Source organism: Rhododendron vialii, chromosome 12a (genome assembly GCF_030253575.1).
Source record: "Rhododendron vialii isolate Sample 1 chromosome 12a, ASM3025357v1".
Lineage (NCBI taxonomy): Eukaryota > Viridiplantae > Streptophyta > Magnoliopsida > Ericales > Ericaceae > Rhododendron > Rhododendron vialii.
In genome coordinates, this window is record NC_080568.1 from 16,687,651 (window position 1) to 16,715,188 (window position 27,538).

At 44.1% G+C, this 27,538-nt stretch overlaps 3 protein-coding genes across 3 annotated transcripts; 1 reads left to right on the forward strand and 2 right to left on the reverse strand.

Moving 5' to 3' along the window:
* Nucleotides 1-3,562: 3,562 nt before the first annotated feature.
* LOC131309507 (uncharacterized protein At3g60930, chloroplastic-like) lies at nt 3,563-4,758 on the forward strand. Its single transcript, XM_058336128.1, has 2 exons — nt 3,563-4,036; nt 4,129-4,758. The coding sequence occupies exons 1-2, from the start codon at nt 3,563-3,565 to the stop codon at nt 4,756-4,758; spliced, it is 1,104 nt and encodes a 367-aa protein (XP_058192111.1).
* A 16,914-nt stretch (nt 4,759-21,672) lies between these two features.
* On the reverse strand, nt 21,673-22,260 carry LOC131309508 (uncharacterized mitochondrial protein AtMg00810-like). Its single transcript, XM_058336129.1, has one exon. It carries the CDS (start codon nt 22,258-22,260, stop codon nt 21,673-21,675), a length of 588 nt encoding a protein of 195 aa, XP_058192112.1.
* A 1,925-nt stretch (nt 22,261-24,185) lies between these two features.
* LOC131309509 (uncharacterized) lies at nt 24,186-25,441 on the reverse strand. Its single transcript, XM_058336130.1, has 3 exons — nt 25,311-25,441; nt 24,620-25,257; nt 24,186-24,305 (listed from the first exon to the last, which is right to left on the reverse strand). The coding sequence occupies exons 1-3, from the start codon at nt 25,439-25,441 to the stop codon at nt 24,271-24,273; spliced, it is 804 nt and encodes a 267-aa protein (XP_058192113.1). The 3' UTR covers nt 24,186-24,270.
* Nucleotides 25,442-27,538: the final 2,097 nt, after the last annotated feature.

The window sequence follows — 27,538 nt, forward strand, 5'->3', positions numbered from 1 at the left end:
TCGATCGACTCATGACCATTGGCCACCCATAATCTATTCGTCAAATTTACAGTCAAATCTTTCACTGAATAGCATATGTCAAACAAATTAATACTCTTCAAGCCTTCCATACAAGGCTTTCATACCGAATGGTATATGTTAGATTTCAAACTTGTAAGCCACTTAAGTTATATAATTGGCTCTTCCAAAGATGAATTTTTGCCCACCAAATTCATCATCGAAAGGGGGTTATTTCTCATCCTATAATTTAGCCACAAAGAAATTTGGCTACAACAATAACTTATCCTTTTCAAAGAATGATTAGAAATGGCCACTAAGCATTTTTGGCCTTTGCTCATTCAAATGAGGGATAATCTGAACCAACACCGTTTTGGCCTTCCATTAAGAGTGCTAATGTTTTATTCCACATTTGACTAAGGCCATAATTTGAAGGCCAACAGAACTTAACCATGGATATGTTCTCTGTTGAAGGCTGTGGGGGCGTGATTTCTTCGTGCTCCTTCTGATGCGGCCGCCTCCGAATGTGGGACCGTGAATGCTAACGCCGGTCTTGATGTACCTGCAGAACCGGAGGGGGCTGTTCCTCCGGGAAGAAGCTCCGATGATTAAGTCAGTAGGTGGAGAGAAGAAGTTTAGTAAGAACAATATGTTGGAGAGAAAGAAGTGTTCTTTTAGATTAGATTTTCTGGATCCCTCTCTAAATGGTCATGCTTCTCTATTTATAGGCAAAGAGGTGAAGTGCTGAGCAAGTTGGCCATACTTTCCACGTGTCACGTTCTGCTCGGTTGGCGCCTTCTAGCAGGGCCAGTTAATGAACACCACTTCCCTAGTCTTTCCGAACCACATGGGTTGATGTCAGAATGGTCACATCGTTCAGAGATGTCACTTCGAATGTCTGAGAGGACAGCTTTCTTATCAGTAGATATTTATGGAAGGTTCCACAATCGTCTAGGTTCGGCGGGACCCACGTCCGGCATGCGAATTATCCGAGCGTAGGATATCCCGGCCGAAGCACACCCTAGCCGAACAAACGGAAGTTCGTACCCGTGCGCCCGATAAGACCCCGAGCGACTTTATGTGTCGTACGTTCGGATATAGCCTATAATTGTTCGGTGAAGTACTCGTGGTCCTGTCTATCCTTCGGTCCAGCCGATGTCCAAACTTATTTACAGGTGAACTGTGATAGCTTTGATGATGGGTCAAACAGCATATGAACCCTCATCCCCCCTTTTGGACCTTGTGAACCTTCGGATATTTCGGCCCCCTACAATAGCCCCTCAACTCCTTCTTTTCTTGCTCGGAATGAAAGAGGAGTTGAATAAGAACCTGGCCGAACGAAGACATAAATCTGAAGAACCATATGTCTGAAGAGCGATCGACTAGACGAACCGTCAAAGTTGAACGGACAGAAACTATTTGAAACGCTTCGAGATGCGCGCAGCCTTTCATTAAATGCTTCTGTAACCGTCGATTTGAATCGATGCCAGGTGTCACGATCTCATTGGGTGGTGGTACGACACGCTTCACACCTGCCACATGTCCTTCATCGAGCGGCACATCAGTCTCCCGCCCAAATCCGACGGTCAGGGTGAGAAACCGCTTCGAATTCTACACCCAGTATAAAAGGGGAGAGGGAAGGAGAGAGAAGGTTACTCTCTCTCTGACTCTCGATCGTTTTACTGTTCAAGCACCATTCCAGACTGAAATCGCCAGAAATCTGCATATTTGAAGGTTTTTGATCACAGATCTCTCTCGATTTCTCAGGTATTTCTCGAGCCCCTCCATTTCTTGATGCATTTTGAGTGTTTTTCGAATGTTTTTCCCCCTTTTTTGGTCGATTCTTTCCTTTTGTCTGGACTGAAACAACCGCCTGAAACCCAGGTGTTCATGTGTTCTTCCGAGCATATGAACACCTGGAAATCGTGTTCTTCCGAACACGAAGGCACCTTCAAGCGTAAGGTTTTTCCAAAGGGGCAGTCTTTATGAAGCTTTACAAGCCCTGTTAAGCTTCTCAATCTCTGTTTCCCCATTGGGAACGCGTAGGGTTCCCCTTCGTTTCCCTGAGCGGTATAAGTCCTTCCCTCGGAATTTCATATCGCTCGGGAAACAACCGAGCAGAGGTGGGATCTCTCCTAATGACACAGAACAACGAACGTAGGCACTTAGATTCCTAGCCATGCAAATCGCTAATGGTCTTATCCCATGCACTTATCTGTTTCTAGGTATGGAGTCTGCAAAGTCACCTTCTTCGGGCGAATCTTATCGGTCGATGGATTCCGAAGATTCGGGTTTTGGTAGATCCGATCCAGGGTTATCCGAAGCTATAAGAGATTTCGCCCGAAATTACCGAACGGGATCAAGCGGAAGGATCCCCGAGGGTGTAAAAGGAGTCGACTACCCCGCCATGGTGGCTCCTCTCCGAACAGTGGGGCCGGACCCCGATATCATAGATATAGGCGAGTCGTCATCCGAGAATCCTCATGACGAAGCAGAAGAGGAAGAGGAGGCCGAAGGAGCTGACGAAGCCGAGTCGAGACCAGGGACTCCACTTGTTTCGTCAAGCCGAGCGAATGAAGGGGCCGAATTTGCTGGGGAATCCTCGTCGCATCCGCCGAAGGTGAAGAGGAAGATCGTCCCGATGGACCCCGATGTGATCCCTGACCGAACGGGAAAGGACCCCTGCCCTTACTTGGAATGCTTCCAAGATAAGAAGAGCCTGGACATCTTCCGAGCCGTTTACGACATCCCCAACGACGTTATCATTACACCCGTCCAAGGGAACCGAATAAAATATGGTGACAAACATGTCACTGTCCCCTTGATGGCAATCACAGAAGGGGGCCTTAGGTTCCCGATGCACAGAGTTTTGAGAGAGATACTTCACCGCTTCAATCTCACTCTGTGCCAGCTGAGCGTCAATTCCTACCGCATCGTTCACTCGGTAATCGCCCTTGCTGAGGTGAAGATGTTCCGCCTAGAAGCCTTTCATTTTTTTGAAAATTATATGATGTCGAGAAACGTTCGGTACTCTCGATACTACCTCTGTTCCCGGAGGAAGATGCAAAAGATCATTCCCGAGGGCATGTACGACTCGGAGAAGTGGGCCTCTGACTACGTCGAAGTTCGAGGAAATTTCCAATTCCCCGAACACGAATACGGTCAGTTTGAAATAGCCACACGCAGAGGAACGCCGAGTAAGAACACTTGTCCGTTATTTGAAATGTTTATTTCTGTTGCTCTGATTTCAGTTGTCAAAATTTAACTAACGATTTCATGCTTTTCTTCGGCAGATACCACCAAGATCAACAAGGTACTGTTAAGGGCGGCCAAAGGTTGCGGTCTTGCCGACTCCCTGCTCACTATCCCAGCGGAGGAAAGAGACGCCCCAACCATCCTCAAATATACAGCTACCTACGGCGGTCGGATCCGACGAAAGGTAACTGACGAGCCTGAGCAGTCCGAGGACATCCCATAAGAGCTCCAACCGAGCTTCGACAAACCCCTCCGAGGGTCAATCCGACTTCCAACCAAAGAAGAGACTTTCCTTGAACAACAAGAAGTTATGCCTCCGAGAAATATTAAGGAAGTTCTCCAGAAGAAGCTGGAGGAAAAAGAGAGGGAGAAGGCCCGACTGCAGAAGGCTGGAGGTGCAGCCGCTTCGGGCTCGGTCCCGAGCAAGAAAGTCCCACCTCCCCCACCCTCTAAAAAGCGACCACTGAGCGCTCCTCCTTCCCCGAAGGAACCATCTGCGAGCAAGAAGGTGAGGGCGGCCACTAAGGGAAAGGGCCAAGAAGTGGAGCACCCGAAGGAAGCCGCCGCAGAAGGAGAAGGGAGGGTGACTGCCTTCGACCTTGACACTCCATGGGTGCCAAGCTTCATCACACCTGGCAAGAAACAGGTTCTCAAATCGGATAGCCTGAGGGAGGATCCCTCCCTGGCTTTCACTCTCCACTCGGGGCTAGCTTTGCCGAGGGATGTACAGAATCCCCCTTCTCTGAAAGCAGCCCTGAGTGAATACTACTATCACGTAGGAAGGGTAAGTAAATGCTTTTACACTTGCAAATTTGTTTTGTTTTTGCACAAATGCCTTATTTCGTCGGAATGACTTTCGTTTTGCTTTGTTTACAGGCCACCCAGTCCATAATGAGTGCCCAGCTTCATCTCACCGAATATGACAAGAAGTCAAAACTGCAAAAGCAGTCGGTGGAATACAACAAGGCCCTGGCCGAGGAGTACAAGAAGGGCTTGGAGCAATCCGAGCTCGTGAGGCAAAGCCTCGAAGTTCAGGTCGCCAATCAAAACGACCTCATCAAGGGGTTGCAGGAGTCTACCAAGCAGACCAGAGCCGAGGGCAAAGATGAGGGGCTGGCCGAGGGGAGAGCCTTGGGGAGGGAAGAAATGAAAAAGGAGATGGAGAAAGAGGTGCAGGGGCAGTACGAGAAAGGATACGCCCAGGCCGAAGAAGACGTGACCGATCAAATCCTTGAAGTACAGGATGAGATCAAGGAGGCCCAGCACAAAGAGAGCTTTATGCTCGGCTACAATATGGGTCTCGACGATGCAGGCGTTGAAGCTGACGACGAGAGGAGGAGTCTGGTGGAAATACCACCCTTCGCCCCTGCCGAAGTTACAGCAGAGGAGACAACAGCTGATGCTGTCGACTCGACCATTCTACCAGCCCCAGCCGACGCTCCAATCCTACCGGCCCAAACCGACGCTCCAACCCCACCAGCCCCAGCCGACGCTGCAGCGGATTAGATTTGTTCTTGTTTAGTTCTGTGTGTTTTTTTTTTTTTTTTGCATATTTTTGAATATGGTTGGCTCCGAACAATGGGAACCCTGCCGAACATTGAATGTAACTAAAACATGGAGAATTTCTTTTTGAATGATAATCGTCTATTCGTTCGGTATGGATGTTGTTTCCAAGTATATAAATATTTGCCAAGTCTTTTTATTCGGTATATACATCATAACTCAGAAATTTTCGAAGTCTTTTCATTCGGAAGGACTGTTTATGTGACTGAAGTGAATAAGAGATGAACTCAGGTTTACCCATATAGTAGCCCCCTGCCCTATTGTATTACTAGAGGAATAGAATAAGGCAGTAGGATGGGAAAACTGAACCGAAAGAGTGATCATGGTTTCGAGAGTGTCACCCGAACGAACAAATGGCTTCGAGAAAAAACAAATTATCATGGGCTTCGAGAATTTCACCCGAATAAACAAATGGCTTCGAGAACGTAAACCAAACAATCAAACTAGCATGGGCTTCGAGAATTTCACCCGAACAAAAGATGTTACCGGGGCTAGATGAAATACCCCATATACAAGAATAAAAATAAAGCAGAAGAGGTCAAATGGGGAATGCCAGCACTAGCCATGGAATTTTCTCAGTTTTTGAGCATTCCACGGATTGGCGATTGGCGTTCCATCCATCTCAGCAAGCTTATAAACACCGTGCCCGATCTTCTCCACCACTCGGTAAGGGCCTTCATAGGGATCCTTCAGCTTGGTCAACTTTGTCGCTTCGGTAACCATCCGAAGGACTAAGTCCCCGACGTTGAATGGTCGAGCACGAACATTACGGTTGTAGCCCCTTGCAACTTCTTGCTGGTACGCGGCATGCCGAAGGTTAGCATTGTCACGTAGTTCTTCGGCTAAATCTAACTCGGTACCCACAAGAGCACTGTTGTCGATAGGGTTAAAATTCTCCGTCCGAACTGTAGGGATCATAGTAGATAAAGGGAGGACAGCCTCCATACCGTAGGCCATAGCGAACGGAGTACGGCCGGTGGACTGCCGAGGTGTTGTTCGATAGGCCCACAAGACGTGTGGAAGCTCTTCCACCCACTTACCGAGATTCCGATCCAGACGGCGCTTCAGCCCCCGAGTGATTGTCTTGTTCGATGCTTCGGCTTGTCCATTACCTTGAGGATATGCCACCGAGGAATTTTGGATGGTAATGTGGCGCTTCGCATAAAAAGCTTTGAGAGCGGAGGCAACAAATTGGGAGCCATTATCAGAAAGGATGGCGTACGGTACGCCGAACCTGGAGATAATGTGCTTCCAAATAAAGCGTTCCACGTCCCCGGCGGTGGTCTTGATCATGGGGGAAGCTTCTACCCACTTGGTGAACAAATCTGTGGCAGTGAGCATGTACTCAAATCCTCCAGGCGCCTTCGGCATCTTGCCAACTATGTCAAAAGCCCAAACCGCAAACGGCCACGGACTGGTGATCATCTTAAGGGGGAATGCAGGTTGGTGGATGAGAGATGCTTGCTTTTGACACCGAACACAGAGCTTTACGTATTCTTCGGATTGTTTGACCATCTTCGGCCACCAATAGCCTTGTGTCAGGGCACGCTGTGCAAGGGACCGTCCTCCTGAGTGAGCCCCACAGCTACCCGAATGAAGTTCCTCCAGAACGGCTGGCACAAGGTCGTCGTGGACGACACGCAGATCGGGGCCAGTGAAAGTCCGTCGGTAGAGATTGTCATTCGGTCCCAAGAAAAAATTGGCGGCTCGGCAACGGATTTTGTACGCTTCGCGCTTGTTCGTCGGTAGCACTTGATTCTTCAGGTAAGCAACCACAGAATCCAGCTGGCTTGGGCCGAGGGCGATGGCCATAACCTGTTCAGACGGCTTTTCGAAGCTCGGTTTGGGGACCTCGTCAAAGGTGATGGTGCGACTACCCGAGGTCTTGTAGACTGAAGCAAGACCTGCAAGGGCGTCAGCATGGGCGTTATGCTCCCGAGCGATCCACTCCACTTCTACCCGTCCAAATCTTCCGAACAAAGCTAAGACGTGGCTCACGTAAGCATTCATACGTTGATCTTTGGCTTGATAATCGTCGTTTAAATGCCCCACAATGAGCTGAGAGTCACAAAAGACATGAACCGAATCCGCATCCAGCCGAAGAGCAAGTTGGAGGCCTGCAATTAGAGCTTCATATTCCGCCTCGTTGTTCGTCGCCGTGTACCCAATTGAAACCACGCTTTCATGAACAGTCCCGCTGGGTGAGACAAGGACGATGCCTGCACCAGCTCCATGAACATTAGAAGCTCCATCGACGGTCAGTCGCCAAGCGTCGCCGGAGAAGAGCTTCCATTGTCGTTTGGGTTTCTTGCGTCCGAAGGAATACCGAGCACGGAGTGGTTCGGTTTGACAGACGGACGGCCCTTCCAAAACCTCTTCTTCTTGAATCCGAGCTTCATCAGCAGCAGTTGCCAGGGCATTGGCCTCGTCTTGTAAGCCAAGAGTGAGTTCGGCAAAGAAGTCGGCCAAGACTTGCCCTTTGATAGCTGTCCGAGGCTCGAATTGGATGTCAAAGTTGGCCAAGTCTTGAGAGAATTTTAGGATTCGGCTCGACGTGTCCGTTTTCCGAAGAACAGCTTTGAGAGGAAACTCAGTGAGGACCACAATCCTATGGGATTGAAAGTAGGGCAGGAGGCTCGTTTTAGCATAAACGAGAGCCAATGCTAACTTTTCCATAGGCAGATACCTCGTCTGAGAATCCGTCATCGTTTTACTGGAATAGAAGATCGGTTGATGGTCCATCCCCTCTCTCCGAACAAGAACCGCGCTCGTTGCATGGTCGGAAACGGCAAGGTAAAGATAGAGATCTTCATCGGGCAGGGGCTTGACGAGCAAAGGAGCGTGAGATAGGTATCGCTTTAAAGATTGCAGAGCTTGCTCGCATTCCTCTGTCCATACAAACCTGCGTCGGCTTGTTGTGATTGCTCGGAAGAACGGGCGGCAGAGATCGCTCGAACGTCGAATGAAACGGTTCAAGGCAGCAACCATCCCCGTGAGCCGTTGTACCTCTTTAATTGTCGTTGGAGCTCGTAGCCGCTGCACAGCCAAAATTTGGGTAGGATCAGCTTCAATTCCTCGGCGACTCACCATGTATCCTAGGAATTTCCCCGAGCTAACGCCGAACGCACACTTCTCGGCATTGAGACGTAGCTTCCTATGTTTTAGAACAGCAAAGACCTCTCCCAGATCTCAAAGGTGGTCCCGAGCGAACATGCTCCTGCAAACCAAATCGTCAATATAAGCTTCTACTTTTACGCCGAGCATGCCAGGAAACATCTTCGTGATGGAGCGTTGGAAAGTGGCGCCTGCATTCTTCAAGCCGAACGGGACAACCTTGTAGCAGAAGGTTCCCCGAGGCGAGATGAAAGCCGTTTTTTCCTGATCTTCCGGATCCAAAGCGATTTGATGGTAGCCCCGATACGCGTCCATGAAGCTTAAGCGCTCGCATCCTGCCGTTGCGTCTACCATCTGCTCAATCCGAGGAAGTGGAAATCGATCCATGGGGCAGGCGTCATTGAGGTTCGTGTAATCGACACAGACCCTTAGTTTCCCATTTTTCTTCGGGACTACCACTGGGTTGGCAAGCCAGGTGGGGTATAGCACTTCCCGAATGACGCCAGCTTCCAACAGTTGATTCACCTCTGCTATCACAGCTTCGGTGTGTGCGGCCGACGAGCGTCGGACTTTTTGCACAACCGGTCGCCTATTCGGATCTACATTCAATGAGTGCATGGCGAACGAAGGGTCCACGCCCGGCATGTCTTGTGGTGTCCAAGCAAAGACCTCTATGTTTCTCATCAGGAATTGATACATCTCCTCACGTTCGTCCATGCTCAATGAACTCCCGATCAAAAAATATCTTCCTTCTTCCCCAGGAATGGAAAAACGTATTAGCTCCTCGGTTGACCGTTGTTCGGCAAGTACACCAACATCCTCAATCACTGGGATAGGAGCGGCAGCCACGCATTGTACCTCCATGCAGCTCTGTTTGTTCGTTACAGTGCTGATGTAGCATTTCTTGGATTGGATTTGATCGCCTCGCAGGCTTTCCTGTCGTCCGTTCCATCCGACGAATTTTACCACCTGGTGATATGTTGAAGCAACCGCTTGCATTTCGTGTAGCCAGGTTCGGCCAAGAATGACGTTGTACAGACTTGACGAAGCGACCACCACAAATTCGATCTCCAGGATGCGTGATCCAGCTCGCACAGGGAGGGTAGTCAGGCCGAGTGGCCAAACCGGGGCCCCCGTAAAACTGACAAGGGGAGCTGACGCTGTCCGAAGTTGAGCGGGAGATAATCCGAGGCTCTGATAAGTAGAGAAAAACATGACATCGGCCGAGCTTCCCTGATCTATCAATACCCGTTGTACGGTTGATTTTTCAATGGCAATAGTGACGACGAGGGCATCTGCATGTGGAAGTTGCACTCCATTTAAGTCGTCGGAAGAAAAAGTTATGGTACCGCCGAAGCTCGGGTCTTCCCATTTTCGCTTTCCCGAAGCTCCCACGTTGCAGACTGACGCAGAGGCAACAGCCCTGTCAATTTCTGAACGAAGTTCGGCCGCCCTTCCTTCGGATACTAGCCCTTGTATCACGCTTACGAGATTGCCAACAAGAGGGGGAGGTGGAGGAAGTGGATTTTGCCGAACGTCGATCCACTGATTGAGGTGACCGGCAGCTGCTAGCTCTTCTAGATACCTTTTGAAAGGTGGGCATTGCGTGGTGTAATGGCCACGTTCCTTATGATACGTGCACATCCCCGGTCCGCTTCCGACGGTGCCTAAGAGTACCGTTGGCCAAACAAAGAACGGCAATTTGCCAATGATGTTAAGAAGTTTATAAATAGGTTTAGTGAATACCGTACGTTCGGCGACGTATTCGTCCGGTCGGGGTTCTCTTTTCGTTTGTGTCCAGGATTGTGGCTGAGGGTGCTGCGGGGGTCGGCCCTTGTTGTTCGACTTGTTCGAGGCCTGGCCCGAGCTACCCTGGCTTCCTTGCCCTTGGCGAACATTCGATACCTGCTTCTTCGGCCCTATCGTCTTGGCAGGTTCAGCCTTTGATGTATGTCGCTCGGCCATTGCTTCTTCGTGAACGCAATCTTTCTCGATTATTGTCATGAGCTCCCCCATTGTCTTAGGTGGATTTCGTGAGAGCTCACGAAACATTGCCGAGGTTGGGTCCAATCCATTCATGAAAGACTCGGCTGCTACCCCTTGATCACAGTCGGGAATAAGGTTATAGACTTCCCAGTAACGCTCGGTATAGAGTCGCAGTGTTTCTCCCGCCGTTCTGCGCATGTTCACCAGCATCGATAATGTCTTCGGTTGAATGTTGCTGGTGACGAAGCGTTTGCTAAACTCCAATTCTAGCTCGTTAAAGCAAGAAATGGATTTGGGCTTCAACTGATTGTACCATAACATGATCGGTTCACTGAGAGTGAGCGGGAAGATCTTACACATAAGAGCGTCAGAAAAGTTATGGAGGCTCATGGTTTGCCTGAAGCGACAAACGAACGCGACTGCGTCTTCTTTTGCCTCATAGCGCTTCAGCTTCGGCATGACGAATCTGTCTGGCGGCCGCTCTTGTTGAATAGCATCCACGAAAGGGGAAGCCTTTGCCTTCCCGAGCTTCGAATTGTCTTCGGCCTGCCCTTCGGCTGCGATCTGCGGGGCGATAGGGGGAAGAACATTAGTATGCCGCTCCGGAGTCTTTCTTTTTTCCCGCCGTTGGCGCCGACAGTGCTCCTCTTTTTCCCTCGGTCGTGGAGCAGCTAGCGTTAAGTGCGCATGTGCCTCCCTCAAGCTCGTCAATGGGGCGTTCCGAGGTTGAAGAGCCGGGTCGATGGGTTGGTACACGGTTGGCAGGCCCGTGAATTGATTGTAGAGGATAATCGTATTATCGTGTTCCGAACGGTTTCCTCTGCTTTCTGTTCGGTGTCGACTGCCAGAGTTGGCGGAGTGTCGCCCATCGTGACGTTCGGAATCATGTCGCGATTGAAATGAATATTCCTGGTTGCTACTGGTATGGGGTCACCGAGGTGGATCATTTAAGTCCACGGGCCTCTTCCCACTTTTCTGACTCATCCTTCGTTCGGAACGGTGTTCTGTTCGGACAGAGTCGCCTCCCCTATTGGTTCCCGCCGTGGAGCCCGTTGCCGAGGATCTAGTACTCTCGGCTCGAATGATGCTTGTCAGCCGAGGTCGTGAAACCCCCTGATCGAGGCGCTCAAAGACGTTTCGTCGTTCGGTTACGGCGAGTTCGGCCGTTTGGGCTGGGCGAGACGGTCTACTTCGTTTGTGGGATTTCTTCGGTCGACTGGGCTCGGCATGATGTTCGTTTGCAGGGGTTACGGCCAACCCTCCGTCCCGCTCCTCCAGCCGCTGTTGCAGCATGGTAATAACCGCTGCCTGACTTTTTTGTTCGGCCAAGGCAATATCCAACTCGGTCGGTGGAAAAGAAAGTTGGCGGGCTACATGTGGAACCGCCCTAGCCGTTTGACGGGGCTCAAGGTTGATAGATCCGTAGCCCTCCAACCCAAGGGTAAAGTTCTCTGGGCCCGGAGGTGAGAGATGCTGAGCCATTTGTTCCGTGCAAATATGAAGAGCAAACAGGATCTGAGATGAACAAAGGCCCTCAACTAACTATGAACGCGAAGAACACAAAGAACACCCCGAAAGTTGTTTTCAGAAAGGTCCCCAGCGGAGTCGCCAATTGTGGGGGCGTGATTTCTTCGTGCTCCTTCTGATGCGGCCGCCTCCGAATGTGGGACCGTGAATGCTAACGCCGGTCTTGATGTACCTGCAGAACCGGAGGGGGCTGTTCCTCCGGGAAGAAGCTCCGATGATTAAGTCAGTAGGTGGAGAGAAGAAGTTTAGTAAGAACAATATGTTGGAGAGAAAGAAGTGTTCTTTTAGATTAGATTTTCTGGATCCCTCTCTAAATGGTCATGCTTCTCTATTTATAGGCAAAGAGGTGAAGTGCTGAGCAAGTTGGCCATACTTTCCACGTGTCACGTTCTGCTCGGTTGGCGCCTTCTAGCAGGGCCAGTTAATGAACACCACTTCCCTAGTCTTTCCGAACCACATGGGTTGATGTCAGAATGGTCACATCGTTCAGAGATGTCACTTCGAATGTCTGAGAGGATAGCTTTCTTATCAGTAGATATTTATGGAAGGTTCCACAATCGTCTAGGTTCGGCGGGACCCACGTCCGGCATGCGAATTATCCGAGCGTAGGATATCCCGGCCGAAGCACACCCTAGCCGAACAAACGGAAGTTCGTACCCGTGCGCCCGATAAGACCCCGAGCGACTTTATGTGTCGTACGTTCGGATATAGCCTATAATTGTTCGGTGAAGTACTCGTGGTCCTGTCTATCCTTCGGTCCAGCCGATGTCCAAACTTATTTACAGGTGAACTGTGATAGCTTTGATGATGGGTCAAACAGCATATGAACCCTCATCCCCCCTTTTGGACCTTGTGAACCTTCGGATATTTCGGCCCCCTACAAAGGCCAAACACATAAATTCATCCAATTTTCGAACAATCAAATGGCTTGTTTTGAACAAATAAATTGTTCAAGCCTTATGTGTGCATGCAAGGCCTTTAAGATAGCCTTTTCCATCTATTTGTGGCAACACACTTTCTGTCAGAAAAATTTCTACATTAAAGGCCCATTAACATTCACAGGCTGTTCCATTAATGGAATAATTTATAAGCACTTATTTTGAACAAAAGTGAATAATATTCATGCCTCCATGTGCCATTGTATGGCTCAAATTTATGGCCATTTGTCGAATTCATGGCCATTTGGATGGAATCTCCGTCGATTTCTAATGCAAGGCTTTCGTTTTAACAAAGCCAATGAATGGCTGCTTTTGCATGAGTAAATTGTCGAAGCCTTGTGAGGCTTTCATTTCACATTACACTGGCTTCTCATTCTATCGATTGGTTTTTCCTTCTTCTAGAATGATCCCAAAGTTGGCCAATAAATGGCCGTTATTCCGTTTTCGCAAAATGTTCAAGCCTTACATGCAAGGCTTGCATTTTCACAGTTGATCGTTGCCATTACTTCTGATTTAGTAATGTTGCCCTCCTTCTAGCGCAAAAATTGTTTACCAATTTTTTCCATGATCGAAATCGACAGAGATTTCGGAAAACAATGCCAACAACAAAAATAAGGGCAAATGCGGCTATGTCTTCACAAGACGGATCCGTGGTTCCACGCCGTATTTCAGGACTTCACCGGAAGAGAAATGGTAGTCGAGTCAAATGTGAGATTAAGAACGAAATTGAAGACAAATGGAAGAGACTTCCATTAATCTTCAACGATTGATCCATCGCCGTGAGCGACACATCGAAGATCCTAAGTTAAGCTTAGAATATGAAATTCTACTCCTACTCCTAATTATAACCCGAATGGGTTAGTAGTGCCAAAAATTAAGACAAATAAAGATAGACTTTGATTTGTTGGAGAGGAATTACAATGAAGTCTTAAAAGACTATTTATAGAAAACAACAAACGTAGAAAATAACTTCCTAACTTCTCCACTAGTCTTCATTCAATCTTTTGTTTCCACTTGTCAAAATAACTTCCCACTTCCCTTCAAATGTGTAGGAGCATGACAAGTGTCCTTTTAACTTCCACATGTGTAGGAGCAAGCCAAGTGTCCTGCATGCAAATAACAATAATAAAAGAAATACAAATACTAGTTCTAATATTAATACGAATACTTAATAATAATAAAATAGTAAGCATTCCCATAATTGCCACCTTTTAGTCGATCATCGACAGGCGGTGAAATATGGTGTAAACAATGGCCCCCTTATTCATTTGGGTGAAGGGCTAACGTAACACAAGTGAATAATTTAATTAGTTTTAAATCACCCAACTGTCGATATCGACGGGCGATAATCTTTTACGGTGTAAAGATTTATGCCCCCACCACTATTAGGCAATCAATTGATACCAGAAACGGATCATGTTGGACATACGTGGCCTATCGAATAAAGGCCTATAGATCAAAACTCCAAGAATGGGATATCGATAAAAGGATTTATGCCATGAGCCTTAATCAAGCACAAGCATTTGTTTACTTAATTTCTCCCCCAACATTTGATAAAGAAAAGGCCAAAACACGCGCGTAGCAAACTACAAACATTCCCCTTGATCAAATTATGGGAGTTGAGATTCTTTCAATAAAGAAAAGGCCAAAACACGCGCGTAGCAAACGACAAACAAGACAACACCTGCCCCAACTCCATTGTCTGTTTTTGAACCATCAAAAGACAATTTCCAAGGTCTGAGCTCCAAAAAATGCACTTCAAAGGTATCATCTTCCAGGGGTAAATTTGGATGCTCAGATAGGAAGTCTGCCAAGGCTTGTCCTTTTACTGCCTTTTGAGGCATGTATTCAAAGTCATATTCGATCAAGGCCAATATCCATCCCTTGTCTTCCCCTTAAAATGGGCCTAAACAAAATGTATATTATTACATCCGTTTGGGAAATGATCTTTATCCTAGCTGGCAAAAGGTAATGCCTCAACTTAATCGCTGAAAAATATAATGCCAAACAAATCTTCTCAACACATGAATATCTACCTTCACAATCATTTAACCTTCTACTTAGGTAGTAAATCGATTGCTCTCGGCCTTGCTCATTATCCTGAGCTAATAAGCTTGCAATTGAATGATGTGTCGCTGATATGTATAGCTTCAATGGTTTTCCATTTATTGGAGGCATCAGAACAGGAGGCGTTACCAATGATTGTTTTAAAATATCAAAAGCTTTCTGATGCTCTTGTTCCCATTTGAAATCCTTTTCTGACTTCAATTTTAACAACGGGGAGAATGCCATTGTTTTCCCAAACAGATTGGCAATAAATCTTCGAAGGAAATTAATCTTTCCCAAGAATTGTTGGAGCTCTTCTTTATTGGTTGGGGCTTGTGCTTTCAAGATAGCATCAGTTTTAGTTTTATCAACCTCGATCCCTTTTTGATGTACCAAGAATCCCAAAAAATTTCCTGTTGTAACACCAAACGCACATTTTAAGGGATTCATTTTTAAATTGTAGCGCCTCATCTTTTCTAGAGTCTGCTCAAGATGATGTAAGTGCTCATCAATTGAATTCGACTTCACAACCACATCATCTATATAAACTTCCAAGAATTTGTGTAGAAAATCATGAAAAATCAAATTCATAACTCTTTGATAGGTTGCTCCTGCGTTTTTTAATCCGAAAGCCATAACCACCCATTCGAACGTTCCTATGTATCCAGGACAACTAAACGCTGTTTTATGTGTATCTTCTTCTACTATATATATTTGATTATAGCCAGCATTACCGTCCATGAAGGGCAGCATTTGGTATCCCACCGTTGCATCGACTAGCAAATCAGCAACAGGCATTGGATATTCATCTTTTGGTGATGCGGTATTTAGGTCTCTGAAATCAACACAAACTCTAACTTTCCCATTCTTTTTTAATACTGGGACAACATTTGAGACCCATTCAGCATATTTGACCGGTCGAATGAACCTTGCCTCGAATAAACGTTCCATTTCTTTTTTGACTTGAGGAAGAACGTCATCTTTCATTCTCCTGGGTGCCTGTTTAAAAGGTACATAATTCTCTTTTATAGGTATTTTGTGCTCGACTAAAGATCTATCTAAATTTGGCATTTCATCATAACTCCAAGCAAAGCAATCTTTAAATTTACGCAACAAATACTTAACTTCTCCTTTATTTCATCAGGCAAAGTAGCATTTACATACGTGATCTTAGGATCTTCTGGAGTTCCTAAGTTTACTTCTTTCGTGGGATCCTTCACCTGGGCCCCATCATCATCCAGCTTAGCCAGTGCTGGTTTCAAGTCTGTTAGGCTTAACTCTTTCATGTTTAATGGGCTATCATCAAAAACACATTCAACCCAATTATAAGAAATAGGCTCGTCTGCCTGCAACTTTCTGTCAACTAGAAAAGAAAACAATCTCTTAAAAGTGGCTTTAACAGTAGCCAACTCTTCACTTCCTGTATTTAATAGATTTCTAAACATTAAAAACTTGTTGGTCGCTTTTGACAGTCCTTGATATAATGTTGGGCCTGGTGAAATCCTTGCTTAGCTCCTGAAATCCTTCCTTAATGTATGTGAGGAATTGACTCTCAGTTACCCCAACTTGGTTAGACCTGACTTCTGAGTCTTCTATCCTCGTTGGCCACAAATGTTCGTTGTAGAGATCTGCTTCGATATTGTTAGTCTCTGCTTTAAATGGATGTCGGTCTGCCCAAAAGACCTCCATTCCTGTTGCTTCTTCCTGCTTCAGAAAGATCAAAGCCTGATGCAAAGAAGATGGCACACAACTATTTATATGGATCCAATCTCTGCCTAGTAAGGCATTGTAATTAGATGAAGAATCGATTACAAAAAATGTTGCATTCATCTTCCTAGTCCCAATTTGCAGTTGCAAAGATATGACCCCTTTAGCAGGAGAACATCCTTCGGCGAAATTGCCAACTGTAACTTCTGTTGGGATCAAATCGTCATTGGTTTTGTTCAAGACTTTCAACATTCTAGAGGGTAAAATATTGACTACTGCCCCATTGTCGACCAACACTTTTGAGATAGGCTGGCCATTCATATGAAGTTTAATATATAGTGGTCTCAAATGCCTTATGGAGGCATCATCAGGTGTTCTAAGAACTACGATACTGTTTCCGTGCCCATCCATCTCGATGTTAATGAGCTGTGACTGAGAATGCTTCTCTTTATCCATTATTTTTACAATCGATTGGGTCGTGTCCTCAACATCACCTGCCAAGTTCATAGGCTGATTTGGTTTTGCCTTGAACTGCTTTGGCAGAACTAAAATCATATTACACTGATAGTTTATAGGTACTGACCCGAATTGGATTGGGGCCAGACTTTCACCAAATGTTACAGACCTCTGTGGAGATGGGGAAGCATCTTTGATCAGGTCCTCTTGTTCTAAACCTTCGTCAAAGAGATCATCATCGTCTGCTTCCATGAGTTTCTGGAATTCCTCCATCTTCTTCTTCAAGCTCTGTTTCAACTCTTTCCTTCCCTTTGGTTGGGCAGTCAACTGGGGAGAAACTTCAGTATTACTTTCTTGCCCCCCATGCTTGAGAGTTGGTTTTTCCTGCACACTGGCTTCTCCTTGCTCTCGGGTCCGCACCATGTTTGCAACCTTTGATGGTTCCACTCTTTCTCGTGTTTCGAAAACATGATCCCATGGGTCACCATAAGCACTGGCTGCAAATTTCCTTTGAAGCCTTCTCTTCTGTGAACTGGATACTTTGGTATACCAACCCTCTGCTGGGAATTTTGGGTGATTAAGCGTGCTCCAATCCTCATGATCATGATTAGGCGGCATTACCATCCTGGGTTGGTGCCACCCACGTCCATAAGGTCCTCTACCTCGTGGTCCAATACCTCTTCTGGAACCAACACCCCTTTGATTAAGGTATCTCCCTCGATTGGGAAATTGGTACGCCACTGCTTTAAGGTCTTGGCAAGAAGGTACCTCGGGCCATGCAGGCACCACTGGGTGTCCTCTGAATAGAAATGGTCCATCATCTGGCCCATAACAATGTTCTGACTCTATCCTATTGAAGAGCCCTGGGTCTATTCCCTCATAAATCAGTTTGGCCCCAACATATATTTGAAGATCATTTCCCCCCATTGTGTTGAACCTTAATCCGGACCTGGAGAATGCATTTTTCTACTCCTTTTCCGCTATAATTGCTTCTCCATACTGGACTTCATGTCCACGCCTGATACAGAGGTAATCGTTTGGGAACCTAGAGGTATGAGACTTTGCTGACTCTTCTTTAGTCTGCATTTGGTCTTCATCCCCTTGCTTCTGTTTTACAATATTGGAACCTAGCCTTTTAGCTAGGCTGGCCGTCACCATGTTCACTTCAATCTTTGGAAACGGGTTGGATTCGATACCCATCGGGTCCTTGTCACCTTTAGCATATTGCAGCAACCCCTTCTGTATCAAGTCCTGCACACAATTTCGAAATGTAACACAATTGTTAGTATTATGCCTAAATGAATTGTGTCATTTAGAGTATTCTTTTCCTTTTCTATCTTTATCAGAAGGAATAATATGCCCAGGACTTAAAGTGATAAACTTTTGTTTCAACAGTTCATCAAATATTTGGTCAGCCTGTGCTAAGTCAAACGAATACTGTCTATAATTTGCTTGCCCCCCATGCCTATTGGGTTGGGACGAAGGCATATTCATTGGCTTTTCTGCTTTAACCAAAGTGTCACAAATTATGGGGATCTTTCCAACAACTTGTGCTACATCGATTTCAATATCCCCTTCCACATCTTGGTAATATGTTCCCAGAGACGTATTCCTCAATTGCTCTTCTTCCTGTAGAATAGCTTCAAATTGAGACGCTCTCATAGAAAGCTCAAACAGATCTTTAAAATTAGATCCATTAAACTGCTTTTTAAAGTTAAACTCGAGACCATCCTGAGCTATTCGAACTATCTCGGTCTCTGGCACATTACAGTGACATTGGTTTCTTAATCTCTTAAGCCTAGTTAAGAACTGTTCTGCTGTTTCATTTGGCTTTTGTTTCAACTTAGCCAAGTCAGCAATTGAAACCTCTGGTTCGTGCCTGAAATATTGAGCATGAAATTGTTCTTCCATATCTTGCCACGTATGGATAGAATTTGCAGGTAAGCTTATGAACCACGTGAATGCTATCTTAGTTAATGAATGCGGAAATAATTTTAATTTAAAAACATCATCAGAACCCAATTCGCCTAATTGCAGGCAAAATCGGCCTACATGTTCGATTGTTGACTGATTCTCTGTACCACTAAAAAGTGATAACTTAGGCAATTTGTACCCTCTCGGCAGAGGGACATTGTCAACCCAATGTGGGTAAGGTTTTCTAAACATAGGTTTTTCTACCCTGCGTAGCCCTGGTCCGTACACATCTTGGATGACTTCCAATATTTGTGCCCTGTTAATGTTCATGGGATCCGAGGCTCTAAGAACATTTGGTACGTGCGGTTGTGCAAGAGGGACATTCTGACCGTTACCATTGCCAATATTTGGCATATTGTGAACGTACTGACCATTATTTCCATTATTTAACCCTACTAGCATAGTATGGTACGTATAATTGCCATGATTTGGCAAAGTTTGTGCAGTGCTGTATATGTGTTGACCATTGTTCATAACATGGACTCCTCTGAAACCATTTTGAGGGTTCTGGCTAGGATTTAGACCATTATTTTGACCATTCCCACTACTGTTTCCAACTTCATATATAGATGGAACATTCTGATAAAAACTGGTTGGCTTTATTGTGGATCGTAGAGTAGTTGGACCTACAAATGGTCGACCATGCACATTCATATTTGAGTCAAATGCTGGGTTTGAATATACCTGTTGAGGGGCCTGTCTAGGCAAATCACCGGATTGCAACTGTTCATGAACTATATCATTTGCATCAACATCTATGATAGATTGGGGTGTAACTACCCTTTTCATTAGGGTAATCAATTCTTGTGCTGCTTCGTCTTCTGGGTTAGACAAAACTTGTGCCAACTGCCTGGAAAGGCTCTGTATATCCGTTGGTGCACTCAAGCCATTTCCTTGGCTATTCTCTTGCATCCTTTGTTCAGGATGTACTACATCGTTTTGGGCTTCCATGCCCTCATTCTGAGGCTCTGTTGGTCGGTCGCCTTGCTTTCTTATTTCTGGTGCCATTACTTCCAAATTAGTAAGAGCCCTCCTTCTAGCGCCAAAATTGTTTGTCTATTTTTTACTTGCAGTCGACTAATCGACTAAGATTTGTTGAGTGTGCTGGAATGTGGGTGTTTGTGGTGGTGGAGTTTGGTTCTTTGCCGTATTTCAGGACTTCTTTGGAAGCAAACTTAATGAAGTGAATGGAGATGAAAGAAGAACAACAAAATGGACTTTATTATTCTTCGAGGTAGAAGTCGATCGAGGGTGAGAACACAATCAAACAGATAGTTACGTTACAAGCTACTCCTAGAGCAAGAAATGTAAAGTACATATAAAAGTAGATGCCTTTGGGCGATTGATTAGGGGTTCTAAATATCTTCTATTCTTGTATTTATAGGCTGTCATCGACTTGAAATTCAAATCAGATGGAATTCCCTCCTTCGATTTGAATTAAGTGGTTCCATGCTCCCTATTCTTGCTCCACTATCTGCACAAGGCGGTTACTTCTCCATGATCTCACATGTTCCCAATGTTGTAATTGCTTCAACTGCCTGCTTTCATTAACTGTCTTGCCCACGATCTGTATGTAACGCATGCTCTGAAACGTGTTCTGGAGTTAAATATTAACCGTCGATCAGTCCACTTGATTTTCCTTAATAGGCTTCACATTGCATTTACATTAATTAGTCTAAAATGTGCTGACACGTGTAACATACATGTAATATTTTGACCCAATCGATCATATTAGACTAAATTACTAAATTATGGTGTAAACAGTAGGGGATCTTTGAAATTTGATCGGATCCTTGAAATTTGATCGGAATCTATGAGGTCCACACTTAAGCTAAGTAAGGGATCCCTCATAAGAAGATGACTCATACATATATATATATATATATATGTGTGTGTGTGTGTGTGTGTGTGTGTCCTAGAATTTTGAGGGCTCTCGTTTTTAACATTTTTTGAGGGCCCGAAGCACTTGCTTCCCTAGCCTACCCCTTTAGCCGACCCTGGTCGTGTCTGTCTCTTCATTCTCTCTCTATCCCTCCCTCCCAGAGGAAACCACCAAATATCGTTTGAATAGCAGACCGAGAGAGTGTGTGTTAAGCCTACCTCAATTGACGACGTGTTCTTAACCTAAACCATAGATGATGAATGGCCGGGTTTTTTTAAATTTTTTTATAGGCAAGAAAAAAGAGAAAAGGTACATCAAGTTGGGGACTCTAGAATAACAAAAAAATTATTACAAAAATGGCAGTTTTAGTTATGACTCTGGAATAATAAAACCCTAACATTGAGGCTCTGTTTGGAAAAAAAATTGGTTCCAGTTTTTTGTTTTTGTTTCCAATATTTTTTGAAACTGACACCATAAACATGTCTGTGTTATTGTTTTTGTTTACAAAATACATAATCAATTCCACAAGTTTACAGAAATTCTAGAAACACAAAAATTGCATTTTCATTTGTTTTGAAAACACATTCGGCAGCCCAAAAAATAAATAAACAAAAACTGTTATGGTCACCAAACATATTTTTTTGTTTTTATTTTTTAGTAAATAAACAAAAAACAAAAAATTGGCAACTTTACCAAACAGAGCCACCATCACTTGTTTTTCCTGTTTTCTGTTGATTTTTTTTTTTTTTTAGTTCCAAATCCAATTATCTCCCTACTTTCCATCCGTTTGGTTTCCCAGGAAATGGACTTAGATAGGAACCGGAAATTGTTGAATTTAGGAGAACAAAATATTGAGAGAATATTAGTTTATTTCTGAATGAATTCTTTTCAAAGATACAAACCCCTTTATATACAAAGAAGCTAAACGAGGAAGGAAGTTAAACTAGAAAAAAATAAATATACAATATTCCTATGCTACAATCACGGATCCTCAATCAATCAATTAGGCAACTAATTAGGAAACTGAATTTTCCTCTAACACTCCCCCTCAAGTTGGAGAGTGAATATCATGAAGTCCTAACTTGCCACTTACATATTGAAATTGTTCCTTTCCCAAAGATTTGGTGAAGATGTCTGCAAGTTGAGGTCTTGACTAAACATAGAACGGTGTAATTACTCCAGCTTGCAATTTTTTCCGAACAATGTGGCAATCAATCTCTATATGTTTCATGCGTTCATGAAAATCGCAATTTTTGCAATGTGGAGAGCTACCTGGTTGTCACAAAATAAGGATGTTGGCTGGCTTTGTGGAACTTTGAGATCTTCCAAAATATGTCGTATCCATGTAATTTTCGAACATGTTGCAGCCATGGCTCGATATTCGGCTTTAGCGAAAGAACGAGCCACATTGGTTTGTTTCTTTGATTTCCAAGAAATCAAAGAATTTTCCAAAAATACACAGAATCCCGTAATTGAACATCGAGTTGTCTCACAACCCGCCCAATCTGAATCACAATAAGCCTTTAACGTAGGATCATTGAATGAAGGAAAGAGTAATCCTTGACCAAGATTCCCTTTAATGAAACGCAAAACTCTTAGAGCAGCTTCCCAATGTGGTTTCCGAGGATTCTGCATAAATTGACTTAGGATTTGCACAGAGTATACTAAGTCTGGCCTTGTTACTGTTAGGTAAATCAATCTCCCAACCAATCTTCTGTATTTGGTTGGATCATTTAATGGATCGCCATCGTCGGGATTCAGTTTCAAATACCCCTCCATTGGAAAAGAATTGAGACGAGATCCTAATAATCCCATATCGTTTAGAATATCCAATGCATATTTTCATTGAGAAATGAAAATTTCCTTTTTGGACCGGGAGACTTCAATGCCAAGAAAATATTTGAGATTGCCAAGATCTTTAATGTGAAATTGTTGCAAGAGAAAGTCTTTGAGAGACTTGATTGCCTGTTCATTATTGTCGGTGACAATAATGTCGTCCACATAAATAAGTATTGTAGTAAATGGGTTGCTCTCAGACTTGGTAAATAGAGAATAATCAGCCTTTGATTGAGTGAAACCTGCCTTTTGAATAACATAAGAAAATTTGGCAAGCCAGTTACCGGAAGCTTGCTTCAAACCATATAATGATATATTGAGCTGACATACCATAGTCTCCCCCTGTCGGCGAAGACCAGAGGGAAGGTCCATATAGACAACCTCATCAAGATCGCCCTGCAAAAAGGCATTGTGAACATCCATCTGATGGAGGATCCAATTGTGGGAAGCAGCCACCGCTAAGAGAAAGCGCACAGTGGTCAATTTGGCAGTGGGAGAGAAAGTCTCCAAATAATCAACTCCTTCAATTTGAGTGTAACCTTTAGCAACAAGGCGGGCCTTGTAACGTTCAATAGACCCATCAGAATTGTATTTGATTTTGTTGACCCATTTGCAGCCAATGGGTTTATGACCAGGAAGTAGAGGAACAAGAGACCAAGTATTATTGCGAGCAAGTGCATCAAGTTCAGCTTGCATAGCATCCCTCCATTTCGGGCCAAGAATTGCCTGATCATAGTTAGTGGGCTCACGAAGACCAGAAATAGAAGCAAGAAAAGAATAACGGGCAGGAGAAATGTGGGAATAACTGAGAGAATTAGAGAGAGGGTACCTTCTACCTCGGGTTGGACATGGCGACGGGATGGATGATTGTTGGGAAGTAATATGGGCAAAGTTCATTTGATAATCGGCATGCCACACAGGTTGGGTGCAAAGTCAAGTGGAATGACGAGAAGCATTGGGTGGGGTGGTGGTTGTAGCGGAAGGTGGTGGATCTGGTAAAGTAATCGGTTGAGTGAATAATGGTGGTGGGGAAGTGTTAGTAGACTGATTAGGTGAAGACGTCCCTTTATAAGGAAAAATATACTCATGAAAACAGACATCCCTACTAACAAAAATTTTCTGAGAATCTAAATCTAACAATTTGTAACCCTTTTGACCTGTAGGATAGCCCAAAAAAACGCAATGCCTAGCACGAGGAGCAAACTTAGAAACAGATTTGACAATTGTAGCATAACATAAACTTCCAAAAACCCGAAGGTTGTCATAAAGGGGTGGATACCATGCAAGCACTCAAAAGGTGTAAGGGAAGAAAGGAGTCGAGTAGGCAATCGATTAATTAAATAAATTGTGGTGGTAACACACTCACCCCAAAAATGAATGGTCACATTAGATTGAAAAAGGAGAGCACGAGTAACTCGCAATATATGACCATGCTTACGTTCTACAACTCCATTTTGTTATGGAGTGGAGACGCAAGAGGTCTGAAATTCAACACCTTTAGTTATAAAAAACGATTGGAGAGAAAGAAACTCACTACCATTGTCACTCCGAAAGATTTTAATGTGTGCGTTAAATTGGTTGTGAACAAAGGTAAAAAATGATTTAAGTAAATAAGAAGCATCAGACTTATGAGATATAAGAAATAACCATGTACAACGAGTAAAGTCATCCACAATGGTTAAAAATAACGAGCACCAGAATGTGTTTGATGTCTATGTGGACCCCAAATATCACAATGGATTAATTGAAAAGGCATGGTTGAAGAAATAGAACTTGTTGGAAATGGTATTCTAGTCTGTTTGGCCAAAGGACATACATTACAAAAATTGTCAAAAGAAACGAAAGAGTTGGACTTAGAGATGAGACGTAGACATGCAGGTGATTGGTGGTCAAGGCGATGGTAACAGGTAGAATCGGGATGGGTAGTATGGCAAGCAGTTGGCGAGGTGCGATCTGGCGACATGTAATATATAAAGGCCGCCACTTTGCTTACCCCAGCCAATCATCTTCCCCGTAGCCAAGTCCTGCAAAACACAAAAATTCGGGAATAAGATCACACAACAATTTAAGGATTGGGTAACTTTACTGGCAGACAAAAGATTTAATCGAAAGGAAAGCACATGAAGAACATCTTTTAAAACAACATCTTTGTTGAAGAGGAGTGTGCCAGTAGAGTTAATAGGTACGGCAGAGCCATTGGGTAAATTAACACAAGGTGCGTGGGGCGGATGAGAGTGAGAAAATAAAGAAGAATTAGAATCAATATGGTCCGTAGCGCCACTATCTAAAATCCAACAATTTGATGAGGTAGAATTAACAGAGGGATGGTTATACAAACCTGCGACATTTGCATAAACATCATTATTACCCTTGGATAAGTGTGGCGCATTTGCCACGGCAGCGGTCAATTGTTGATACTGCTCGGCAGAAAGCCCTGAGAGAGTCAGCATGGCATCGTTAGGAAAGGCGGCATGTGTAGCAGCAGGATTGGATCGAGCACCATATTGCTGATGTTGCTGTCCCGGACGGTTGCTTGGTGGTTTAAAATTGGGATCATATTTTGGTTTAAAGTTGGGATCATGTCGTGGGTGCCCGACTGGAAATCCATGCAACTTATAGCAACTTTTAATAGCATGTGTATCCTTTTTGCAATATCTGCAAAATAATCCTTCAGTATTGGAAGTAGAAGACGAAAATGATGAGTTACTAGAGGACTTGTTGTTTGGATTGAAGCCTTTATGAAATCGCACAGCCGCTGCAACTGAGGAATTTTCGGCAAGCGAATTGTTCCCAATCTCTCGCTGTTTGTCGTCCTGGGTCACCATGTTATAAGCTTCCCGAATATCGGGTACGGGCTTCAGAAGCAGTATTTGGCCTTGAATGGGATTATAAGTTGCATTGAGCCCCATGAGAAATTGCATGAGACGGTCCTCATTATGATGTGCATTCCTCTTACCCCCTTCACAGCATTGACACCTGAACATGTGAACCAATGGAACTTTTGATTTGAAATATTCGGGGCAGATTACCTTGAGCGAAAAGTGCTTGAAAATCCTCCCAAACGTGTTGGGTTGTGGGAGCAAAAAGAACACTTGGAACTAGATCTTGTGAAACTGAATGAGAAAACCATGAGATCAACATATGGTTGGCTCTTTCCCATAGGTCGAACTCATCTAGATCGGTAGACTTGGAAGGCTTTTTGAATTTTCCAGTAACAAAGCCCAATTTTGTTCTTAACAGAAAGAGCAATTTCAACAGATTTGCTCCACGTTACCCAATTTCCGTCATCCAGCAGTTGTGAGCAAAGCTTGGTGGCCGAAGTGTCTGAGTGATGAAAATAATAACGACTTGACGGGTCAAGCCATTCCTTGGAGTTGAGATTAGAACTAGAAATACTACTATCTCTCATGGTTGGCTGGTATAGAAGATGAAAGGCGGGTCAGATAATCAATTACTGAATCCAGTTTTGAATCGAACCGATTGTTCAATCGATTGTTGATAAAATGATTGGATGATACGAAAGTGGTGATTTAATGGTTATTGCAGAAAGCTAAAAAGAGATTGATGGAGAAAAAAATAACCACGGTGGGCAAAGAAAAAATAGCTAGGTATAGAACCCTAACTTTGATACCATGTTGAATTTAGGAGAACGAAATATTGAGAGAATATTGGTTTATTTCTGAATGAATTCTTTACAAAGATACAAACCCCTTTATATACAAAGAAGCTAAAATAGGAAAGAAGTTAAACTATGAAATAATATACAATATTCCTATGCTACAATCACGGATCCTCAATCAATCAATTAAGCAACCTGTTAGGAAATCATATTTTCCTCCAACAGAAATAACCAAATGTAAATCCTAACTGGATTCCTAACTTCTTTTAAATGTTTTACCCGTAAGTGGAGTAGTAGTTAGTTTTACTATCATATTTCCAGCGACGCAAACGTGCAATCAGTGTTCTTCCTGCTGAGAATCAATTTTTAGAGAAACTAGGGCCGAGTTTCCCTATGGGCTAAAGATGCTTATTTCTCTTTGTATTTTGTGAAGAAAAATAAACTCCTTTAGCCCCGTAGGAAAACTTGGCTGAGATAAAGGTAATTTGGTCACACAACAAAGCTAATAAGGTGCAATGGCAAACAAAAGTGGTAATAGGAGAGAAACACCCAAATGTTGTTGGGATGTGGTGGTGGAAATTAGAAAGTGATAATATTGAACATATTGAGCTTTATTGAACATGTATTAATCCTTAACGGAACAGCATAGTGAGAAAAGATTCATGTGGCCAATCCGAAGTAGTGTTGGGGAAACAAGCTTGGTTTGATTGGTTCTTAATGCTTGAGAGCTCCTAGCTCGTAGAATTCTAAATGATGCTTAAAGTGCCTGACTAGTTGCAAAATATCAAATACTAGGGGTTGTTTGTGCCCGAAGGCACGGCACAACGTGAGATCTACTTAGTGGCAATTGTGCAATTAATATTGTTTGAGAGAGAGAGAGAGAGGGGGAGAGCCGTAGAATTTATGAAGCAAATCAATAGTTATAATTTATAGAGAGATAAAATTCAAAAATCGTTCTCCCTTATTATGTAGATTACTGTATATGTTCAAAATATTGGTTTCTTGATGCATGTGTTGGATCGAATTCAATTAATTCTAGGTTGCTGAATTTACAATAAAAAGTGGAAGCGGGGGGCTGCAGTGCTCGATTTTCAGGCCCACTTCGATCTCACTCCGATGATCGGAATTGTTCACTTTGTAGAGCTCGTCAAGTAAAATAATTATTCAAAAAATCAGTTTAATTGGATATCATTAAATGTTTGATCGGAATCTTTTTATCTTGAAAAAAATAGATCCGAAACACTGGATCAAATCCACTGTAACCCATGGACCGAGAGTTATATGGGCTCCGATCAAGCACTTAATGATATCCAATTAAGCTGATTTTTTGCAAAGTTGTTCTACTGGACAAGCTCTACAAAGTAAACAATTTTGATCATCAGAGCGAGACCGGAGTGGGTCCAAAAATCAGGCACAGCAGTACGCTGCTGTCCCCGCTTCTATAAAAAGTGACCCACAACCACAAAGTATAGTTTGATATGGACGTACATGGGGAATGGTGCCGGAAAGCTATTGCTGGGAGGATTGGGATATGACATTTTCATTTTTTGTATGTTGGAGAATTCTCTGAGGTGATATTATTTAATTAATTCTTATATGTGGCTCTTTTGGTGCATGCTTGGGACCCGACAATTGCCA

Coding starts and splice junctions, on each gene's coding strand:
- LOC131309508 (XM_058336129.1), bottom strand. CDS start 22,260: ATGGGATTATTAGGATCTCGTCTCAATTCTTTTCCAATGGAGGGGTAT.
- LOC131309507 (XM_058336128.1), top strand. CDS start 3,563: ATGCCTCCGAGAAATATTAAGGAAGTTCTCCAGAAGAAGCTGGAGGAA. Junction 4,037..4,128: donor ACTACTATCACGTAGGAAGG/GTAAGTAAATGC, acceptor CTTTGTTTACAG/GCCACCCAGTCCATAATGAG.
- LOC131309509 (XM_058336130.1), bottom strand. CDS start 25,441: ATGGGAAAGAGCCAACCATATGTTGATCTCATGGTTTTCTCATTCAGT. Junction 25,258..25,310: donor TCAAGCACTTTTCGCTCAAG/GTAATCTGCCCC, acceptor TCACATGTTCAG/GTGTCAATGCTGTGAAGGGG. Junction 24,306..24,619: donor TGTTTATGCAAATGTCGCAG/GTTTGTATAACC, acceptor TGTGTTTTGCAG/GACTTGGCTACGGGGAAGAT.